Source organism: Serinus canaria, chromosome 23, assembly GCF_022539315.1.
Source record: "Serinus canaria isolate serCan28SL12 chromosome 23, serCan2020, whole genome shotgun sequence".
In the NCBI taxonomy this organism is placed as follows: domain Eukaryota; kingdom Metazoa; phylum Chordata; class Aves; order Passeriformes; family Fringillidae; genus Serinus; species Serinus canaria.
This window is the reverse complement of record NC_066336.1, coordinates 6,213,421-6,230,025: the sequence shown is the minus strand read 5'-3', so window position 1 is coordinate 6,230,025 and position 16,605 is coordinate 6,213,421. Positions and strand designations below refer to the sequence as shown.

The 16,605-nt window shown below is 64.9% G+C and overlaps 1 protein-coding gene across 4 annotated transcripts in view; it reads left to right on the top strand.

Annotated features, from left to right (window-relative positions):
• AHDC1 (AT-hook DNA binding motif containing 1) overlaps positions 1 to 12,278 on the top strand; it is a 48,536-nt gene extending 36,258 nt beyond the window's left edge. For 2 of the 4 annotated variants that reach the window (XM_050983224.1, XM_050983222.1), the window contains exons 2-5: positions 5,660 to 5,822; positions 6,556 to 6,596; positions 6,994 to 12,048; positions 12,158 to 12,278. In XM_050983224.1, coding sequence (XP_050839181.1) covers positions 5,660 to 5,822; positions 6,556 to 6,596; positions 6,994 to 12,005 — 5,216 coding nt within the window. In that variant the 3' untranslated portion in view covers positions 12,006 to 12,048; positions 12,158 to 12,278. Of the gene's footprint in view, positions 1 to 5,083; positions 5,137 to 5,659; positions 5,823 to 6,555; positions 6,597 to 6,993 lie in introns of those variants that run through there. The other 2 variants (XM_050983225.1, XM_050983223.1) reach the window with 2 other exon arrangements.
• The last annotated feature ends 4,327 nt before the right edge of the window (positions 12,279 to 16,605 follow it).

The window sequence follows — 16,605 nt, the reverse complement described above, 5'->3', positions numbered from 1 at the left end:
GGGGCTCTGCAGCTGCCCGGGGTGCCGGTGCTGGGGGCGGGGGGTGGCGTGGGCAGCCGGCGGAGCCCCCTCCGCGCCAGCGCGGCCGCGGGTGTTACATGACCCGGCGTGGCCGGCGCTGGGCAGGGACACACCGGGGCTGTGACTCATGCTGTGGCTATAACAGGGAGCCCGGGAGGGGGGCCGCGGCCATCTGCGCAGCCTCAGGGCTGCCAGCACACTGCGGGGGCCCTGGGGTGCGCTCCCCACGCTGGGCACAGCCCCCCGGGGCACCGCCGGGAGCGGCCGGCGCACGGAGGCCGCGGGCAAGCACAGCCGGCAGCGCGGGGAGCGCCCGGTACCGCGAGCTGGCACCCCGAGGGAGGAGCGCTGGTGTGTCCTGTATCCTCCCGCAGGCAGGGAGAGGGCAGAGGAGGGGGCCCGCAGGCTGCTCGCCTCCCGCGCCGGCTCGACGGGGCGGGGGAACAAAGCTGGCACCGAGGGAAGAGCTAAATTTAGCCCATTTCCCTGCTAGCTCTGAACTGCGGCGCTGGGCTCCAGCCGGCCGAGGTGCCACCATCGCTGCGGTCCATCTGTCAGCCCCTCCCCGAGCCCCCCCAAGCCAGGGAGGGGAGTCAGACCCCTCCACGACCAAGGGAGTTGGGGGCTGCATCCTTGCTGGGCGATGGCACGGGGGTCACCTGAGCGCCCCCAGCACCCGGGGGGCAGCGGGTACCCACGTTTGGGGGGCGGTGGGGGGGTCCTTGCGCGAGGGAAGGGGCTCCTGACTGGCAGGATGGATGATTGCTGGGAGAGATGGTCGCTGGAAGGGCGTTGGTTGTTGTGGGGGGATGGTTTCTTGTGGGGGAGATGGGCATTACAGGGATATGGTCTTTGAAGGGTAATAGTCATGAGAGGGGGAATGGTCATTAGGGGGAGATGGTCCTTGCAGGGGAGACAATTTCTCATGGGGCAGATGATCACTGCAGGGAAGATGGTCGTGGCAGGAGAGATGGTCCTTGTGGGGAAGGTGGTGCTTGAAGGCCACGTGGTTCTTGCAGGGGAGAGTCCTTGGGGCAAATGGCTTGTGGGGGAAATGGCCATTGCAGGAGAGATGGTCCTTGCAGGGGAGATGGTCAATGCCCATTGCAGGTGAGGTGGCTGTTTAGGGGAGATGGTTTTGTGCAAGGAAGATGATCCTTGCATGGAAGGTGGTCATTTCAGGATAGATCTCTTCTCCTGAGGGAGGTGGTCCTTGCAGGGGAGACGGTTTCTCCTGAGGGAGGTGGTCCTTGCAGGGGAGATGGTTTCTCCTGAGGGAGGTGGTCCTTGCAGGGGAGATGGTTTCTCCTGAGGGAGGTGGTCCTTGCAGGGGAGATGGTTTCTCCTGAGGGAGGTGGTCCTTGCAGGGGAGATGGTTTCTCCTGAGGGAGGTGGTCCTTGCAGGGGAGATGGTTTCTTGCAGCAGCAGGAATAGGAGCCTGGCCAAGCCTCCCCACCCCTGCCCAGCTCAAGGGCACCGTGCCACGTTCTGGTGCTGAGGGCTGAGCCTATCCTGGGAGCCATGGTTCCAGGAGCCCCAGGCCTGGAGGATGCCACCAGCCAGGGGGGCGTGCTCCAGGAGACCCCAGTGGTGCATCCAGAGCCAGGCCCAGGAGAAGGGCCGTGTCCCCTGACTCAGCACTGTCCCCAGCAGCACGGGGGTGTCCCAGGGGTTCCTGTAGCCAGGACCAGGGGGATTGCAGGGAAATGAACTCCCCAGCCACCTTCCTGCAGCTCTGGGTTATGAGGAGATAAGGTCAAGACCTTGGGCACCCCTTGTTTAGAGGCCAGTGGTCCCAGACCCCCCTCCCAGTGCCAGGGCAGGTGTCTGAGCCTGCCCTGGGGATGTGACACCCTGGGATGATGGGAGAGGGCAGAACCCCGGTATGTGTGCCCCACATGCCAGCCAATCCCTGCTGGCACTGCAGCCCCCGCAGCATCCCCGCAGTGCATTGGAGGCGCAGGGCCCCTCACCAGCTCCCTGCTTGGGGGACACCCCAAAATCCTCTCCTAGCCCCACAAAGGGAGCTGGCGGCCAAGCAGCTCGTCTGGACCCGTTACCTAAGATGAAACCCAGGCGCCATCTGCTCCATCTCCTAATTAAGAGCATGGCAGAGGAGTCAGGGCAGCGGGAGGACGTGGTGACGGCAGGGGGGATGTGGCAGCGGGGTTCCAGCCGTGGGGTGACAACTGAAGGAAGGGTCAGGCTGCCTGCAGGCACTGTATGCCCCAGCACCCATCTGTGCCCACCCTTCCGAACCCCCGGCTCCTGCCCTGCTCCCAGTGCCAGGGTGGTGGGTCCCCAAGGGGGGTGGGGGCTCTGGGAGCTGCCAGTGGTACCCAGAGAGGACCCCAAACACCCCTGGCGCTGATGGGTGCCCCCTTCAGAGGAGGGCAGGGGGCTGGCAAGGGATGAGGGGTGGGGAGGAGGAGGAGGGAGCAGGACCCACGTGCTTTGGGGTCTGTGATGCTGAATTAGAGGGGATGTGGAGGTCGGCGTGGAGGGGGTGAGGGCGGAGGGACCCCCCGCGTGGCTCGGGGAGGAGGTGGCCGGTGGGGGCTGGCTGGGGAACACGGAAACCCTCGGCGAGCGCCTGCCAGGAAGCTGTCACTGGAGGGGATTTTCCATTGGTGTCAGCAGGCGCAGGACGGACTGGGGGAGCTGGTGGGGCGGGGGTTGGGGGCTCCTGGGAGGGGCCCGGGGGGGGCGAGGGACGGGGCGCGGAGGGGACAAGCTCCGCGATGCCCCGGGGGTGGGGGGCTTGGTGCGCGGGGGAGTTGCACCCCCGTGGTGCCCCCAGATGGGGAGGAGAGCCACCGTGGTGGGCGAGTGTGACCATGGTGTGTGAGTGTGAGTGTGCGAGGGAGGGGCACCGCCACGGCCTCCCCGCGTGCGACACGAGTGGGACACCCCCGTGCCACTCGGGGGGGCAGGTAGGGCAGGTCGGGGAAGGCCGGCTGTGCCCACGGGACGCGGGTGACAGCGGGAACCGGACACGCCCCTACGCCCGTGTGGGGGTACTAAGGGCCACCCCAAAGCTTGGCAGCGCCCCGCGGTGCCCGAGGAGCCCCGAGGCGGCGGGGCACTGCGGAGAACGCCCCGTCCCCAGCGCTGCCGCCGCGGGCGGCTGGGCACGGCGCCCCGGCGGGGTGGGAGGCGTCGGGCCAGCGTGTCCCCATCTGTGTGGCGGCTGTGTCCCTGCCGCCTGCCTGTCTCCCGGTGGCATCTCCGGCCCCACCCTGACGTCTGGGTGGCCTCGGAGCCGGGCACCAAACCACGTCCGTGTCCTGCGGGGCCATCCCTCCATCCCCCCGCCGCCACGCCGGTGCCAAGACGGCCCCTCCGTGCCCGCCCTGTGCCAGCGCTGCGGGTCGGGGCTGGGTGCCAGCAGCCTCGGGGAGCTGAGGGGGGCTTGGGGGCGCCTCCAGCCCTCTGCACACTCATGCTGCCACCCCGCGGCACCCTTTCCACCAAGGGGGAACCCGGTCTGGGCGGAGTAGGGGAGGTGGGAGGACATCCTGCCGGCTTGGACGGGGCTTGGAGCAGCCTGCTCCAGTGGAAGGTGTCCCTGCTCCTGGCAGGGGGCTGGAAGGAGATGAGCTTTAAGGTCCCTTCCAACCCAAACCATTCCACGATTCTGATTCCTCCCGCCGCCAACCTCCGTCAAGCCTGAAACCGTTAAACTAATTAAAGCTTTGCAGCAGCAGGATTAAGCCCGGGCAGGGGAGGTGGGAGCCCAGGTAGTCGATTAGTTCACCAGGCGAGGATATTGGATTTCTGCGAGGCGAGTCAGCAGTCTTCGGGGGCTGTTATCTTTGCAGGGCTGCGGGGTCAGGAGGTGGGAAGCGGAGGTGACTGCAATCTCGCCCGCTTCATCCCCCCGCTCTTCATCCTCACCCCCCCGGCCCCACCGCAGCACCCGGTCTGGCCGGCTCTCCCCCGCCCGCGGCGCCCATCCCTATCTCTCCTTCTCCCTCCGTCCCTCCTCGCTTGTGTGGTCTCGGCTGGTGTTTTGTAACCAGGGAGGAGAAAAAAAAATTAAAAGAAATTTTTTTTTTTTTTTTTTTTTTTTTTTTTTTTTTAAAGGGGAAAATAAAAAAAATAAGGAAAAAGGCCCTACCCCTGGCGAGGAAGCCAGGAATGGCGAGGTCCGGAGAGCCTAATGGGAAACATGTGGCGGCTGCCTGGGGCTGAGCGGGGAGGTGAAAGTGAGCGCGGCGGCGCGGCGAACATCCCGGTGCGCCCCGCTGCCCCCCCGCCCCGGAGCCCCCTCCCCACCGCCGCTCCCACCTGCGCTCCGCACCGCGGTGGGGGGATGCTCGGGGGTGCAGGTGGTCCCCGCTTTGGACGGTGCTTTGCACGGGGCGAGGGCGGAGTCCCGGCGCTCCGAGGGTCCCCCGCGTGTCACGGGAGACATGGCCCCCCCGTGGCACCGGAGCCGGACCGGACACCGGTGCTGTGGGGTAAGGGCCGCCACCTGTGCCCAGCGCCTGCGGCATCCCCTGCACACCGGCGATGAACGTGGGCAACGGCGACCGTGCGGAACGCGGGCGATGGCGCGTCCAGAGACCCCCCCCACGCCCCGGTGGGGACCCGCGGGCGTCCCGCAGCGTTTGCCGAAGCAGCCGCAGCTCCGTGCGCCACGGACACAGCGGGGGACGGCGGCGCAGAGCTGGGGGGTGGCACCCGGCGCCCCCGATACCCCCCGACGCCCCCCGACACCCCGAACCTCCCCTGGAGCCGCGCAGCTTGGGCAGCGGGGACCAGCTCTCGGCGGCTGTTCTGGAAAACCTCCCGTTGGTTTCCTTCCTGCCTGCCTCCCTCCGACAGCTCCCTGGGCACACCAGCAGCCTCAGCAGAGACGAGACCGGTCTTTCTAGCACATATTTTCCTGCTCCTCATAGCCCTTGGTGTAACTTTACACCGAGGTGCCCGCAGCTCCGCGGTGCCAGCGCTGCGCCCAAAGGCTGGCGGGGAGACGGGGAAAGGGGGGGATGCGGATGGACTGACAGGTTTGAATTCTCTTTCCCTGCCTTGTTGATAAGTTGTCACGCTAATCCAGACACCGGGAAGAGCCTGGATCACGCCGAGCGGCTGCGTGTGTGTGTCTGCGGGTGTGTGCTGGGGGAGGGAGCCAACCGGCAGGGATTCACACGCGGCGCTGGGGAGGGAAAACAGGAGGACGTGCTGGCACGGGGGGATTGCGAGGGGCTCGGGGGCTCCACCGTGCACCCCTGTGCCACGCGGGCAGCGGCTGGGGGTGCCTCTGCAGGAGAGTGGGGGGCCAGAGCTTTCTGCACACGCCTGTGCAATGTGCACATCCGTGAGGATGAGCACACGTGCGCCTACAGCCTGGTGGGAGATGCTGTAGGTATCTCATATGGGCAGCCCCCGGCTCAAGGCATGGACACGGTGGGGAGGAAAGGGTTGTCCTGCCCCAAAACGCCACCCTGGGCATCCCGTGATGGGGTTAAGGGCACAACGTGGGTGTCCCCGTGGGCTGTGGCTTCGAGGGGGAGGCGTCAACGGGTGGCACACGGTGTGCCCAGCCCTGCGGGCACCCAAGGCAGCCGGGGCAAGGGGCACTCCCAGGGGAGGAGGCTGCTGGGCTGATGTGCGGGGGTCTCTCTCGAGCAGATGGGAGCTCGGTCGCCTGCCAGCCCCTCGCACTGGAGAACGGTGCCAGCCCGCCAGCCGAGTGGTTCCCGCGTGCCCAGGGCTCCGGCCCCCGCCAGCCCGGCAGCGACGGCGACAGCAGGAGCTTCCGAGTGAACCTGTACTGCAAACACCCCCGGAACAGGTAGCTGGGAGCCTCACCCCAAAAATGGGGTGCGGCACCGGGGGGGCTTGGCGGCACACCTCGCTGCCGATGTTCTGTCCATCCCTGCCCGGGAGATACAGGGCGAGGGGGGATGGCCGGCTCTGCACAGCCTCCCGGCTTGGGCTTTTGGGGTGAACAGAGGGGCTACAGCCCCTGTGCAGTGGGCACGTGGTGCCCGGCACCCACTCGTGAGTGCCCGAGCCACCCCACCACAACCGTCGCTGTACCCCCTTCCCAAGAGGGGAAACTGAGGCAGGCGCCACCGAGGGGCGTCCCGGCGAGGGGAGGGGTGGCCCCGGGCAATGTCCCCGCGGGTGGGAGTTGCAGCTGTGCTCGGGGTGGGTGGGAGCCGGGGGGATGTGGGGTGGGAGGTGCTGAGCACCTCCTCGGGCGAAGCCCCCCCGCGTGTCCGGAGCGCGGCTCGCCGGGGACACCTAGTGGCAGCGCCACCGAAGGACCCCCGCCACCCCCCGCCCCGCGGAGGGGGTGCTGGGGATGGGAGGGGGGCGTAAACCCGTCCCCTCTGTCCCCCAGAAGAAAGGCAGCCTCCCCCTCTTTGCCCATCCCCCGCAGCCCCACGGTGACGGGCGGCCGTGGCAGCTCGGGAGGATCAGCCCCTCAGGGACTGGCACAGGGACTGGCACAGGGGTGGGGGGCACTTAAGTGAGCCCCCCCCGTGTGGGGCTGACCCTGCACACCCCTTCCTTTGCAGAGAGCTCAAGTGCAATAGCAGGAGCAGCAGCAAAGCCGAGGGTAAGTTCCAGCCCCGGCCCTCCCCGCAGACACCCAAACTCTGCCCCTGGGCTGGGGTGGGAAAACGCAGGGAAGCAGCTATCCCTCCTCACCTGGGAGGGGGAGTGTGCCGGAGTCTGGCACGAGCTGTCCTGGTGTGGGGAGGACATCCAGCCCCCTGCTCCTGGGCTGGGGAAGGCACCCAGTTCCCCCAAGGCCCCGTTTTCCCAGCTGTGAGCAGGGCTGTCACATTCCTGCGGTGCCTGTCGGGTCCTTGCTGCTGACAGGGCAGAGGGAGCTGGGGGATGGATATGGGCACCTCATCCCTGAGAACAGGGGGTTGGAGTGAGGCTCTGCTGGCTGTTTGTGGCCGGCAGTGCCTGTGGAGCCTCACTGTCCCCCTCTCTGCTGCCCGTAGGTCCTGGTGTCACCTTCCCTGACCCCCATGTCAGCAACTGCTCGGCCAAGCGGCACGCGGGGGAGGAGGAGGTCAGGATGCGCGTGAAGCCCCCGGGCCCAGTGGTAACGACCAGCGTTGTGCGTGGCTCGCCCGACTACGTCCGAGAGCCCAAGTTCTACCCGCCGGGACACCCGGTGCAGCGGCCCCCCGCCTGCCCGGCCGAGAAGGCGTTGTCCTGCAGTGTGCTCAGCTTCCCTGAGGGGTCGTGCCCCGCGCTCGGCCGGGAGCACCAGGCAGGCTCGCTGCTGCACGGCGACCCGGCCGACCGCTGCCAGAGCGTCCACGGGGGCACCAAGGCGGCCGAGGACCTGCTGGGCTGCGCCGGGGAGCCCCGGATCCTGGGGGGCAGCGCAGAGGAGGCATCTGCCCGCGATCGGGCTCCCAAAACCTTCCCCAACGCGACGCTGGCCTCGGGCCGCTGCAACGTAGACGGCATCCTCGCCTTGCTCCGGAGCAAGTGCGGCAACGGGCACATCAACCTCCACCCTGTGGTGCAGCTCATCGACATCATGAAGGACCTCAACCGCCTCTCTGAGGACCTAAAGAACAGCGGGGTGCACCTGGACTGTGGCAGCCTCCGTGGCGGCGGCGGGGCTCACGAGGACAGCCGCCTCCTGCCCGCTGACCGTGACCTCCAGTACAGCTTCTTCTCCTCGCCCTCCCTGGCCAACAGCATCCGCAGCCCCGAGGAGCGGGGGGTGCTCCTCAAATCCGACCCGTCGCGGCATCCCCGGCCCCCAGCGCGTGACGGAGAGGCTGACGGAGGCGGGGGGAGCACCCCGCAGCCCCCAGGACACGGTGTGGGTGTGGGAGATGTCTCCAAAGCTCCGGCAGATGAAGCTGGTTGCTCCCAGCCCGATGCCAGCGATTACTCGGAACTGGCCGAGGCGGACATCCTGAACGAGCTGGCCTCCCTGGCTTGCCCAGGGACGCAGCTGCTGGAGTCGCAGGCGATGGAGCCGCAGCCCCAGTTGCTGCCAGCCCAAGAGCTGGACTCCCAATCCCGGCTGTTGGATTCCCAGTCCCTGGAGTCACAGCCCCAGCTGCTTGATTCACAGAGCCTGGAGCCGCTGCCAGAGTCGCTGGAGCTGCAAAACCTGGAGCCGTTGGGGCTGCAGTCGCTGGAGCCGCTCTCTGAGTCTCTGGAACTGCAGTCGCTGGAGCCTCTGTCCGAGTCGCTGGAGCTGCAGTCACTGGAGCCACTGGCAGAGCCTCTGGGGCTGCAGACCCTGGAGCCGCTGCCCGGGGCGCTGGAGCCCTCGCTGCTGCCCACTGAGCCCTCGCTGCTGGAGCCACAGCCGCTGGGAGCCGTCTCGGAGCTGCTGGAGGCACAGCCGGGCACTGGGGACCCTCTGCGGCCCCACGGGCTGCAGCCCCGGCTCGGGGGGTGTCCCCTGAGCGCGATGGTGAAGCGGGGTCCCTGCGGGGGCCGGGGGGCCGGGCGGTGTGGCGAAGACCACCGCAAGTACGCCCTGCGCCGGACTGATAAGCCAAAGATGCTGTGCCGCCGGAGGAGGGCGGGGCGAGGGCGCCGGGTGGACATCACCCCTGAGAGCCACGTCCTGTCCCCCCTCACCCTGCCCGCTGAGCTGCCCCCCGGGCCCGAGGAGCCTGACACCCCGGTGCTGAGCCCCCCACCGCCATCGCCTCCCACCACGCTGGACCCCAACGAGATGCCCAAAGCCCCCACGGCAGGGAAGAAGAGCAAGTGCCGGGGGGTGAGGAAGATGGTGGTGAAGATGGCCAAGATCCCCGTGTCCCTGGGGAGGAGGAACAAGACCACCTACAAGGTGTCATCGCTCAGCAGCAACTTGAACCTGGAGGGGAAGGAGCTGGCAGCCAGCAGCTCCATGGAGCCCACGCCACTGCTCAAGATGAAGAACAATGGGCGCAACGTGGTCGTGGTGTTCCCCCCTGGCGAGATGCCCATTATCCTGAAGCGCAAGCGGGGCCGGCCTCCCAAAAACCTGCTGCTGGGCCAAACCAAGCCCAAGGAGCCCACCCCTGAAGTGAAGAAGAGGAGGAGGAGGAAGCAGAAGCTGGCCTCGCCCCAGCCCTCCTACATCGCCGACACCAATGACAGCAAAGCCGACTACTCGGATGTGTTGGCCAAGCTGGCCTTCCTCAACAGACAGAGCCAGTGCTCGGGGCGCTGCTCACCGCCCCGCTGCTGGACCCCCAGCGAGCCCGACTCCATCCACCAAGCCCCCGACACCCAGAGCATCTCCCACTTCCTGCACCGTGTCCAGGGCTTCCGCCGGCGCGGCGGCAAGGCGGGGGGCTTCGGTGGGCGCGGGGGAAGCCACGCTGCCCGCGCCGCACGCTGCTCCTTCAGCGATTTCTTTGAGGGCATCGGGAAGAAGAAGAAGGCCCCCACTGCCCTCCACGCTGACCCCGTGCACCCCCGCAAGCGCGGCCGGCTGGAGCCCGACCCCGTGGGCAAGCCCAAGCGGAAGCGACGGGCACGCAAGAACGGGGCACTGTTCCCCGAACCCAGCTCCGGGCAGAGCTTTGGGGACGGCCCCGCCACAGAGTGGGGCGGGGGGGAGAAGGGCAGCCCCTGGGCCCCCCACCACGGCCACCCCGGCGGCCAGGCTGGACGCAACGGTGGCTACCAAGGGGCCGAGGCCAGACCCTTCCATGCTGCGGGGTTGGAGTCGGGCTCCTCTGGCCGCGCCGGTTTCTACGCCGGCAGCGCACCATCCTCGCAGGCAGAGACCGGTCCGGAGCGGCACAGCCTCTTCACCGGCTACTTCCGCTCCTTGCTGGACTCCGATGACTCCTCCGACCTGCTGGACTTTGCCCTCTCCGCGTCCCGCTCCGAGTCCCGTAAGTCGGCGGCTGCCTACACGGCCCCCCCGGCCGCGCTGCCCGGCCAGCGGGGCATGGCTGCCTACGCTGCCCGCGGCGGCAAAGTGCCGGCGGCCAGCCCCGGTGCCGAGGCCTTCCACGCGGCCATGCAGGGTCGGCCAGCGTTCCCGCCCGGCCGCGCCTCCAGCGGCTACGGCGTGACCCAAGGCTCGGCAGAGTGCCGGGGCACCGAGTCCTTCCCCAAACTGGCCCCGCCGTCGGCTGTGTCCCGGTCGCCCACGGCTCACCCAGCGGCCAGTGGCACCCCGGGCTACTCCCCGTACGGCAGCTATGGCAGCGCCGGGCAGAGCGTGGCACCGGCCAGCGTGTTCCCGCCAGGGAAGCAGTACCCATCAGCACAGGACTGCCCCAACAGCAAGGACTGCAGCTTCGCCTACGGCAGTGGCAGCAGCCTCCCGTCCTCACCCAGCAGTGCCCACAGTGCCGGCTACGCGCCACCGACAGCTGGTCCCAGTCTGCCCCTGGGAAAAGCCGCCTTCTTCAACAGTGCCGAGCAGGGGGGGCAGTTCTCCAGCGCCGCGCACACGCCCCTGCGCTGCGACAGCCGGGCCAGCACCGTCTCGCCCGGCGGCTACATGGTGCCCAAGGGGTCAGCGTCCTTCCAGCCCTCACCTGAAAACTGCCGGCAGTTCCCCAGTGCCGCGCCGTGGGCCTTCCGGCAGGGCTACGGCGGCTTGGATTGGAGCTCAGAAGCCTTCAGCCAGCTCTACAACCCGGGCTTCGAGTGCCACCTCAATGAACCCAACGTCATCCTGGACATCTCCAACTACACCCCGCAGAAAGCCAAGCAGCAGACGGTCTCCGAGACCTTCTCGGAGTCCTCCTCTGACAGCACCCAGTTCAACCAGCCGGCTGGTTACCGGCGCGCCAACAGCGAGGCGTCCTCCAGCGAGGGCCAGTCCAGCCTCTCCAGCCTGGAGAAGCTGATGATGGACTGGAATGAGGCATCCTCTGCTCCTGGCTACAACTGGAACCAGAGCGTCCTCTTCCAGAGTAACTCTAAGCCCGGTCGAGGCCGACGGAAGAAGGTGGACATGTTCGACACCTCCCACCTGAGTTTCTCCTCCTCTTCCTCTTCTTCCTCCGTGTACCCCTCCAAGAGGAACACTGGACCCCGTCAGCCCCGGGGCTCCCGAGGGGCTTGTGCCTCCAAGAAGGAGAGGGGTACAGGCAAAGCCAAGTTCCCCACCAAGTCACAGGCGGTGAACCCCCTCTTCCAGGACAGCACGGACCTGGGCTTGGACTACTACAGCGGGGACAGCAGCATGTCCCCCCTGCCCTCCCAGTCCCGGGGCTTCGGGGTGGGGGAGCGGGACCCCTGTGACTACACCGGCCCCTACTCCATGAACCCCTCCACCCCCTCGGATGGGACCTTTGTCCAGGGGTTCCAGAGCGACTCCCCCGGTTTGGGGCAGCCGGATTTGGAGAGCAAGCACTTCCCTGCCCTCCCGCACCAGCTGGCGGCCCCCGGCCAGCAGACTGTGTTCGAGGCCGGTTTGCAGAAAGCCTTCTCGCCCAACTGCTCCCCGACCTTGGCCTTCAAGGAGGACCTCCGGGCGGGCAGCATCCGAAAGCTGCCCGCCTGCGACTCGCTCAAACACAGCATGCAGGGGGGGGCCCTGCCGCACGCCCCGCACCTGGCCTGCCGCGACCTGCCCATGCCTCAAGCGCACTATGACTCCCCCAGCTGCAAAAACCCCCCGTACTGGTATTCCCCCAACGCCAGCACCCGCAGCCCTTCCTACGACGGCAAGGCGGGCGCTGGCATGCTGGTAGACTTCATGGGCAGGACGGACCCCCCATGTCTGAACCCCCACTTGAGCAGCCCGAGCAGCACCCACCCCTCCAAGGGCGAGAAGGAGCCCTTGGAGATGTCCCGGGCTCACCACCGAGGACCCTACGCTTGTCCCTTGATCAATGACTTGAACATCTCCCCCGTACCAAGAGACTCAATGTTGCAGCTGCAGGACAACTACAGGTACCCCAGTTTTGCACCCCAAGGGCACCCCGTCATGGCCCCCACCCAGAAGAGCGGGTTTTTGGGACCCATGGTAGAGCAACAGCACCCTGAGGACACTTTTACGGTCACCTCATTGTAGTGTCTGCTGACGTGCCAACGGGACAACGAGGTTTTGTTACAGGGTAGGTGGGGGAGAACCTGGGAGTGAGGGTGGCAGAAGGGGACACAGGGGACCCTCAGGGCCCTTCTCATCGTGTCCCCCTCTCTCTCCATGTTGTGTTTCTCTTTCAGAGGTAATTTAGCCAGCACTTTTTTCTGGAACACTTTTCAAGTTCTGTATTTAACTGGGATTGGAACCGTTTGTTTGTTTTCTTAAAAAAAAAAAAAAAGGAAAAAAAAAAAGAAAGAAAAATGGAGAAAAAAAGGAAAAAAAAGGAGAAAAAAAGATAAAAAAGATAAAAAATAAGTGAAACAAAAGGAAAAAATTAATAATAATGGATGAAGAGAGAAACCCCCCGTTTTTCCCCCTCCGCACTCAAACCCGCTCTGCCTGCCAAGCTCCGGCTCTGCTTTCCGGACTGCCGCCCCCCCCGCCCCGCAGCAGGACAATCGGATGGACGGACGGACAGACGGACGGACGGACAGAGCGCAGGCCCGGCGCAGGGGCGCGGGCAGGGAGGGCAGGAGGGGATCTGGGGGTCAGCGCTGGGTGCCCCCTGCCCCCAGCCCGGCCGGGGCCCCCTGGGCCGCCCCGGGGAGGCTGTTTGGGGATTCTTTTCTTTTCTTGTCCCTCCCCGTCCGCTCGGCGCCTGGGGCTGCTCCTGCCGGATGGACAGCGATGGCTCTTGGTGAAGCGCTGACCCCTCCAGGCTCTGGCAGCGTCGCCAGCGGGGCTCGGAGACACCACCGTCCCCAGGTGAGTGCCAGCTGTGTTCCCCAGCCAGTAGCTGTGCCAGCTGTGCTCCCCACCCAGTAGCTGTGCCAGCTGTGCTCCCCAGCCAGGCTGTGCGGGTGCTCCGTGCTCCGGTGGGTTCCCTGACCCACCTGCACCCACCCTCAGGGTGCCCCCGGCCCCTGCTGCCCTGTGGGCACTTGGCCCGGGTGTTGTCCCACCACGCACCAAACTGGGGACCCTGTCGGCTGCAGTGTCTGGGGGTGGCTGGAGCTTGGGCTGTGGGGTGCAGGAGCCAGGGTGTGCCAGGGTGAGGGGGTGTGGGATGCCCCAGACCCCCTGTTCCGGTGCCTGACTGGGTGAGCAGGACCTGAGAGCTGCGGGTACGTGGGTGCCAGACAAGACCGAGCAGGACTCCAGAGTGCAGGGTTGGATGGGAAGGACCCAGAATCCCTGGGACATGGGTGCCAGACTGGGGTGAACAGGACCCCCAGATCCCCTGGGACATGGGTGCCACATTGGGGTGAGCAGGACCCCCAGATCCCTGGGACATGAGTGCCAGCTGGGGTGAGCAGGACCCCCAGACCCCCTGGGACATGAGTGCCAGCTGGGGTGAACAGGACCCCCAGATCCCCTGGGACATGGGTGCCAGACTGGGGTGAGCAGGACCCCCAGATCCCTGGGACATGGGTGCCAGACTGGGGTGAGCAGGACCCCCAGATCCCTGAGTGTTGGGGTGGAGGAGATGAAGGAGATGGGCAGGACCCCGGCCCCTGGGGATGGGGGTGCCAGATTTGGGGAGCAGACCCCGGCCCCTGGGGATGGGGGTGCCAGATTTGGGGAGCAGGACCCTGGCCCCGGGGGATGGGGGTGCCCGATGTGGGGAGCAGGACCCCAGCCCCGGGGGATGGGGGTGCCCGATGTGGGGAGCAGGACCCCAGCCCCTGGGGATGGGGGTGCCAGATTTGGGGAGCAGGACCCCGGCCCCTGGGGATGGGGGTGCCAGAGCCCAGCTCGGCGGGTGTTGGTGGCCAGGGGTTGGCAGTCACCCCAGGGTGCGACCCTCACTCCTCTCTCCCTCTGTCCCCAGCCCCAGCACCCCCAGCCCTGCGCCCCCCGCCCGTCCCGGCCGCCGGAGCAGAGAGGAGAGGAAAGGAGAGGAGAGGAGAGGAGGGGGCCGCCTCCGGAGGGGACCCCGCCCCGCCGCCCCCGCTTCGCCCCCGGCCCCGCCTCGGCCGTGGCGCCGGCGCCGCGTTCTCTCCCCCCTCCCAGCCAGAAGCAGAGGGACTCTTTAAGTTTTATTTTTTATTTGATTAATTTTCATTTTCTGCACAAAACCAGCAATTGTAAATACTTTTGAAGAAAAGAAGTTAAAAAAAAAAATGTTTAAGGATTACAAAAAACAAAAAAAAAAAATTAAAAAGCTGAAAAATGACAAAAAAAAAAAAAAAGAATCACGCACCGGAGGGAGAATCCAAAAATTATGGAGAACAGGCCTAAAGCATCCAAGAGGTGAATATGCAGCAGAAAAGAGCAAAACCCCCCCAGTATGCACTGAGAAAAAATTTATTTACAGATCGAGCAACAAAAAAAAAAAAAAAAAAAAAAAGAAAAAAGTGACAATAACCTATTTATTGTATATAATGTTTTATTATAAATCGTGTCTTGTATATTGCATTCTGTACATCTGCTGTGGTTTTGTGGTGTGCAACTTCCGCATGGGTTCCTTGGGTTTCTGTTGCCTTTTTTTTTAATGATTCAATGATGATTTGAGTTTTATTTTTATTATTATTCTGAAGAACGAAGGCGGGTTTTTGATTTTTTCGTTGGGTTTTTTGGTTGGTGTTTTTTTTTTTTTTTTGGCAGTACACACCCAAAGATCCAAATTTGTATAAAAACAAAAAGGAGTTTAAAAAAAAAAAAAAAAAAAAAAAAAGAAGAAAAAAACTTTAAAAAAAAAGGAAAAAAAAAAAAAAGGACTAAATCAATCACAGACCCTCTTGGTGGGGAGGGGGAGTGGGGGGCTGGGGTAAAGGGGGGACCCTTTCCCAGGGTCCCCGGGGCGGTGGCGGTGACGAGCTCAGGGTGTGGGTGCGTGTGTGGGTGCCAGGTGGGCTTTGGGGTCCTCTCCTCCCACAAATTCCCTGTGTGTCCCCCCTCCTCAAGGGTTTGGCAATCTCTGTGCAGCTTTGTGGGTTCTGCAAAAAAAGAGAAAACACACACACACACAAAGAGAAGAAAACCACCCTGAAATGGATAAAAAGGCAAAATTCACGAAAAAGGAAAAAAAAAAAAAAGGGAAAACTACCCAAATTTGGTCAAAAAACCCCTCCTTCCCCCACCCCCCCAGCTGCCCTGTGCAGTGCTCGTGCTGCCCTGGCCAGAGGGGCCCCCCCGTGAGCCCCCCCGGCCCCCGCTTTGCCCCTCAAATGGTCTTTTTGTGTTATTTAGGAAGGAATTTTTAATAGGCACTTTTTTTATATTAAAAAGAAACCTATATATTGAGCGATGCCCACTGCTTTCTTGCTTCTCTTTTTTGGGGGAGCACGGCCTGGCTGTGCCGGGGGTGGGGGTTGGAGGGACAAGGACCCTCCCTGGATTTCGGGCAGAATTGCACCCAGAAAGCTGAATTTTGGTACAAACGGGGACGTGGTGCCACCCGGGGTCCGGGGAACAGTGCCAGGGGCCCGGTGGCACTCTGGGGACTTGTGCAGGGGGCTTTGCAGGCAGGAGGGGCTTCGCCCACCTGGCACCGCCGGGGGAAGGGGGCACAGGGAGGTGGAGGGGAGAGGCGTCACCGCCAGAAAGCAGCAAAAAGAGGAGGAAAATAAGGAGAAAACAAATAAAATTCAGAAATGCACCAACTTCCAGCCTGGGAGGGTGAAGGCAGCAGCCTCCAGGAGAGGAGAAGGGGGGGTCCGGAGTGGGGGGCACAGCTACCTGTGGGTGGGACAGGTGGGCAGTGCCAGGGTGGGAGAGGTGAGCGGTGCCCAGGTGGGAGAGGTGGGCAGTGCCAGGGTGGGAGAGGTGGGCAGTGCCCAGGTGGGAGAGGTGGGCAGTGCCCAGGTAGGAGAGGGGAGCAGTGCCCAGGTAGGAGAGGTGGGCAGTGCCCAGGTGGGACAGGTGGGCAGTGCCCAGGTAGGAGAGGTGGGCAGTGCCCAGGTGGGACAGGTGGGCAGTGCCCAGGTAGGAGAGGTGGGCAGTGCCCAGGTGGACAGGTGAGCGGTGCCAGCGGGGTCGGGGCTGCCCGAGAGCTCTGGGGCCGGGGAGCAGGGGTTGCTATGGAGAGGAACTCGCGGCGCGCACTGATGGATGCGGGAGCGGAGGGGTCGGGCTGGCAGTGCCACCCCAGCCCGCCGGGATGCCGAAGGGGTGGGGGGATGCTGAGGGACCCCCTGTTTGCTGGGGGGCTGCTGGTGAGGGTGGGATGAGGGTTGTAGCCCCTCCTTCGCACCGTGCTCACACAGAGTGACAGGGCTGGGGGGAACGGGACCCACCGGGGGCACCCCCGGTTGTGCTTTCAGCCCGGTGGGCACCAGCTGTCCCCTGACTGTGACATAACGGGGGGAAACTGAGGCACGGGAGCAGGTTGGGGGCGGGCAGCCATCCGTGTGCCGTGCCTGCATCCAGCACCCATCCCAAGGGTCTGAACCCCCCCTCTGGCCACTCCATGACCCCTCCTGGCTGGCCTCTTGGGGGTCCATGACCCTTCATTCCCAGCTTGGCTCCCATATGATGCTTCCCACGAGCATCAAATTCACCCTCTCCCACCCCATTTTTCCTCTCTCCCATTCCAGGTCACAACAAGCAGCACTGAAAGATGATGAAATTCCCCCCCAGCAGGTAA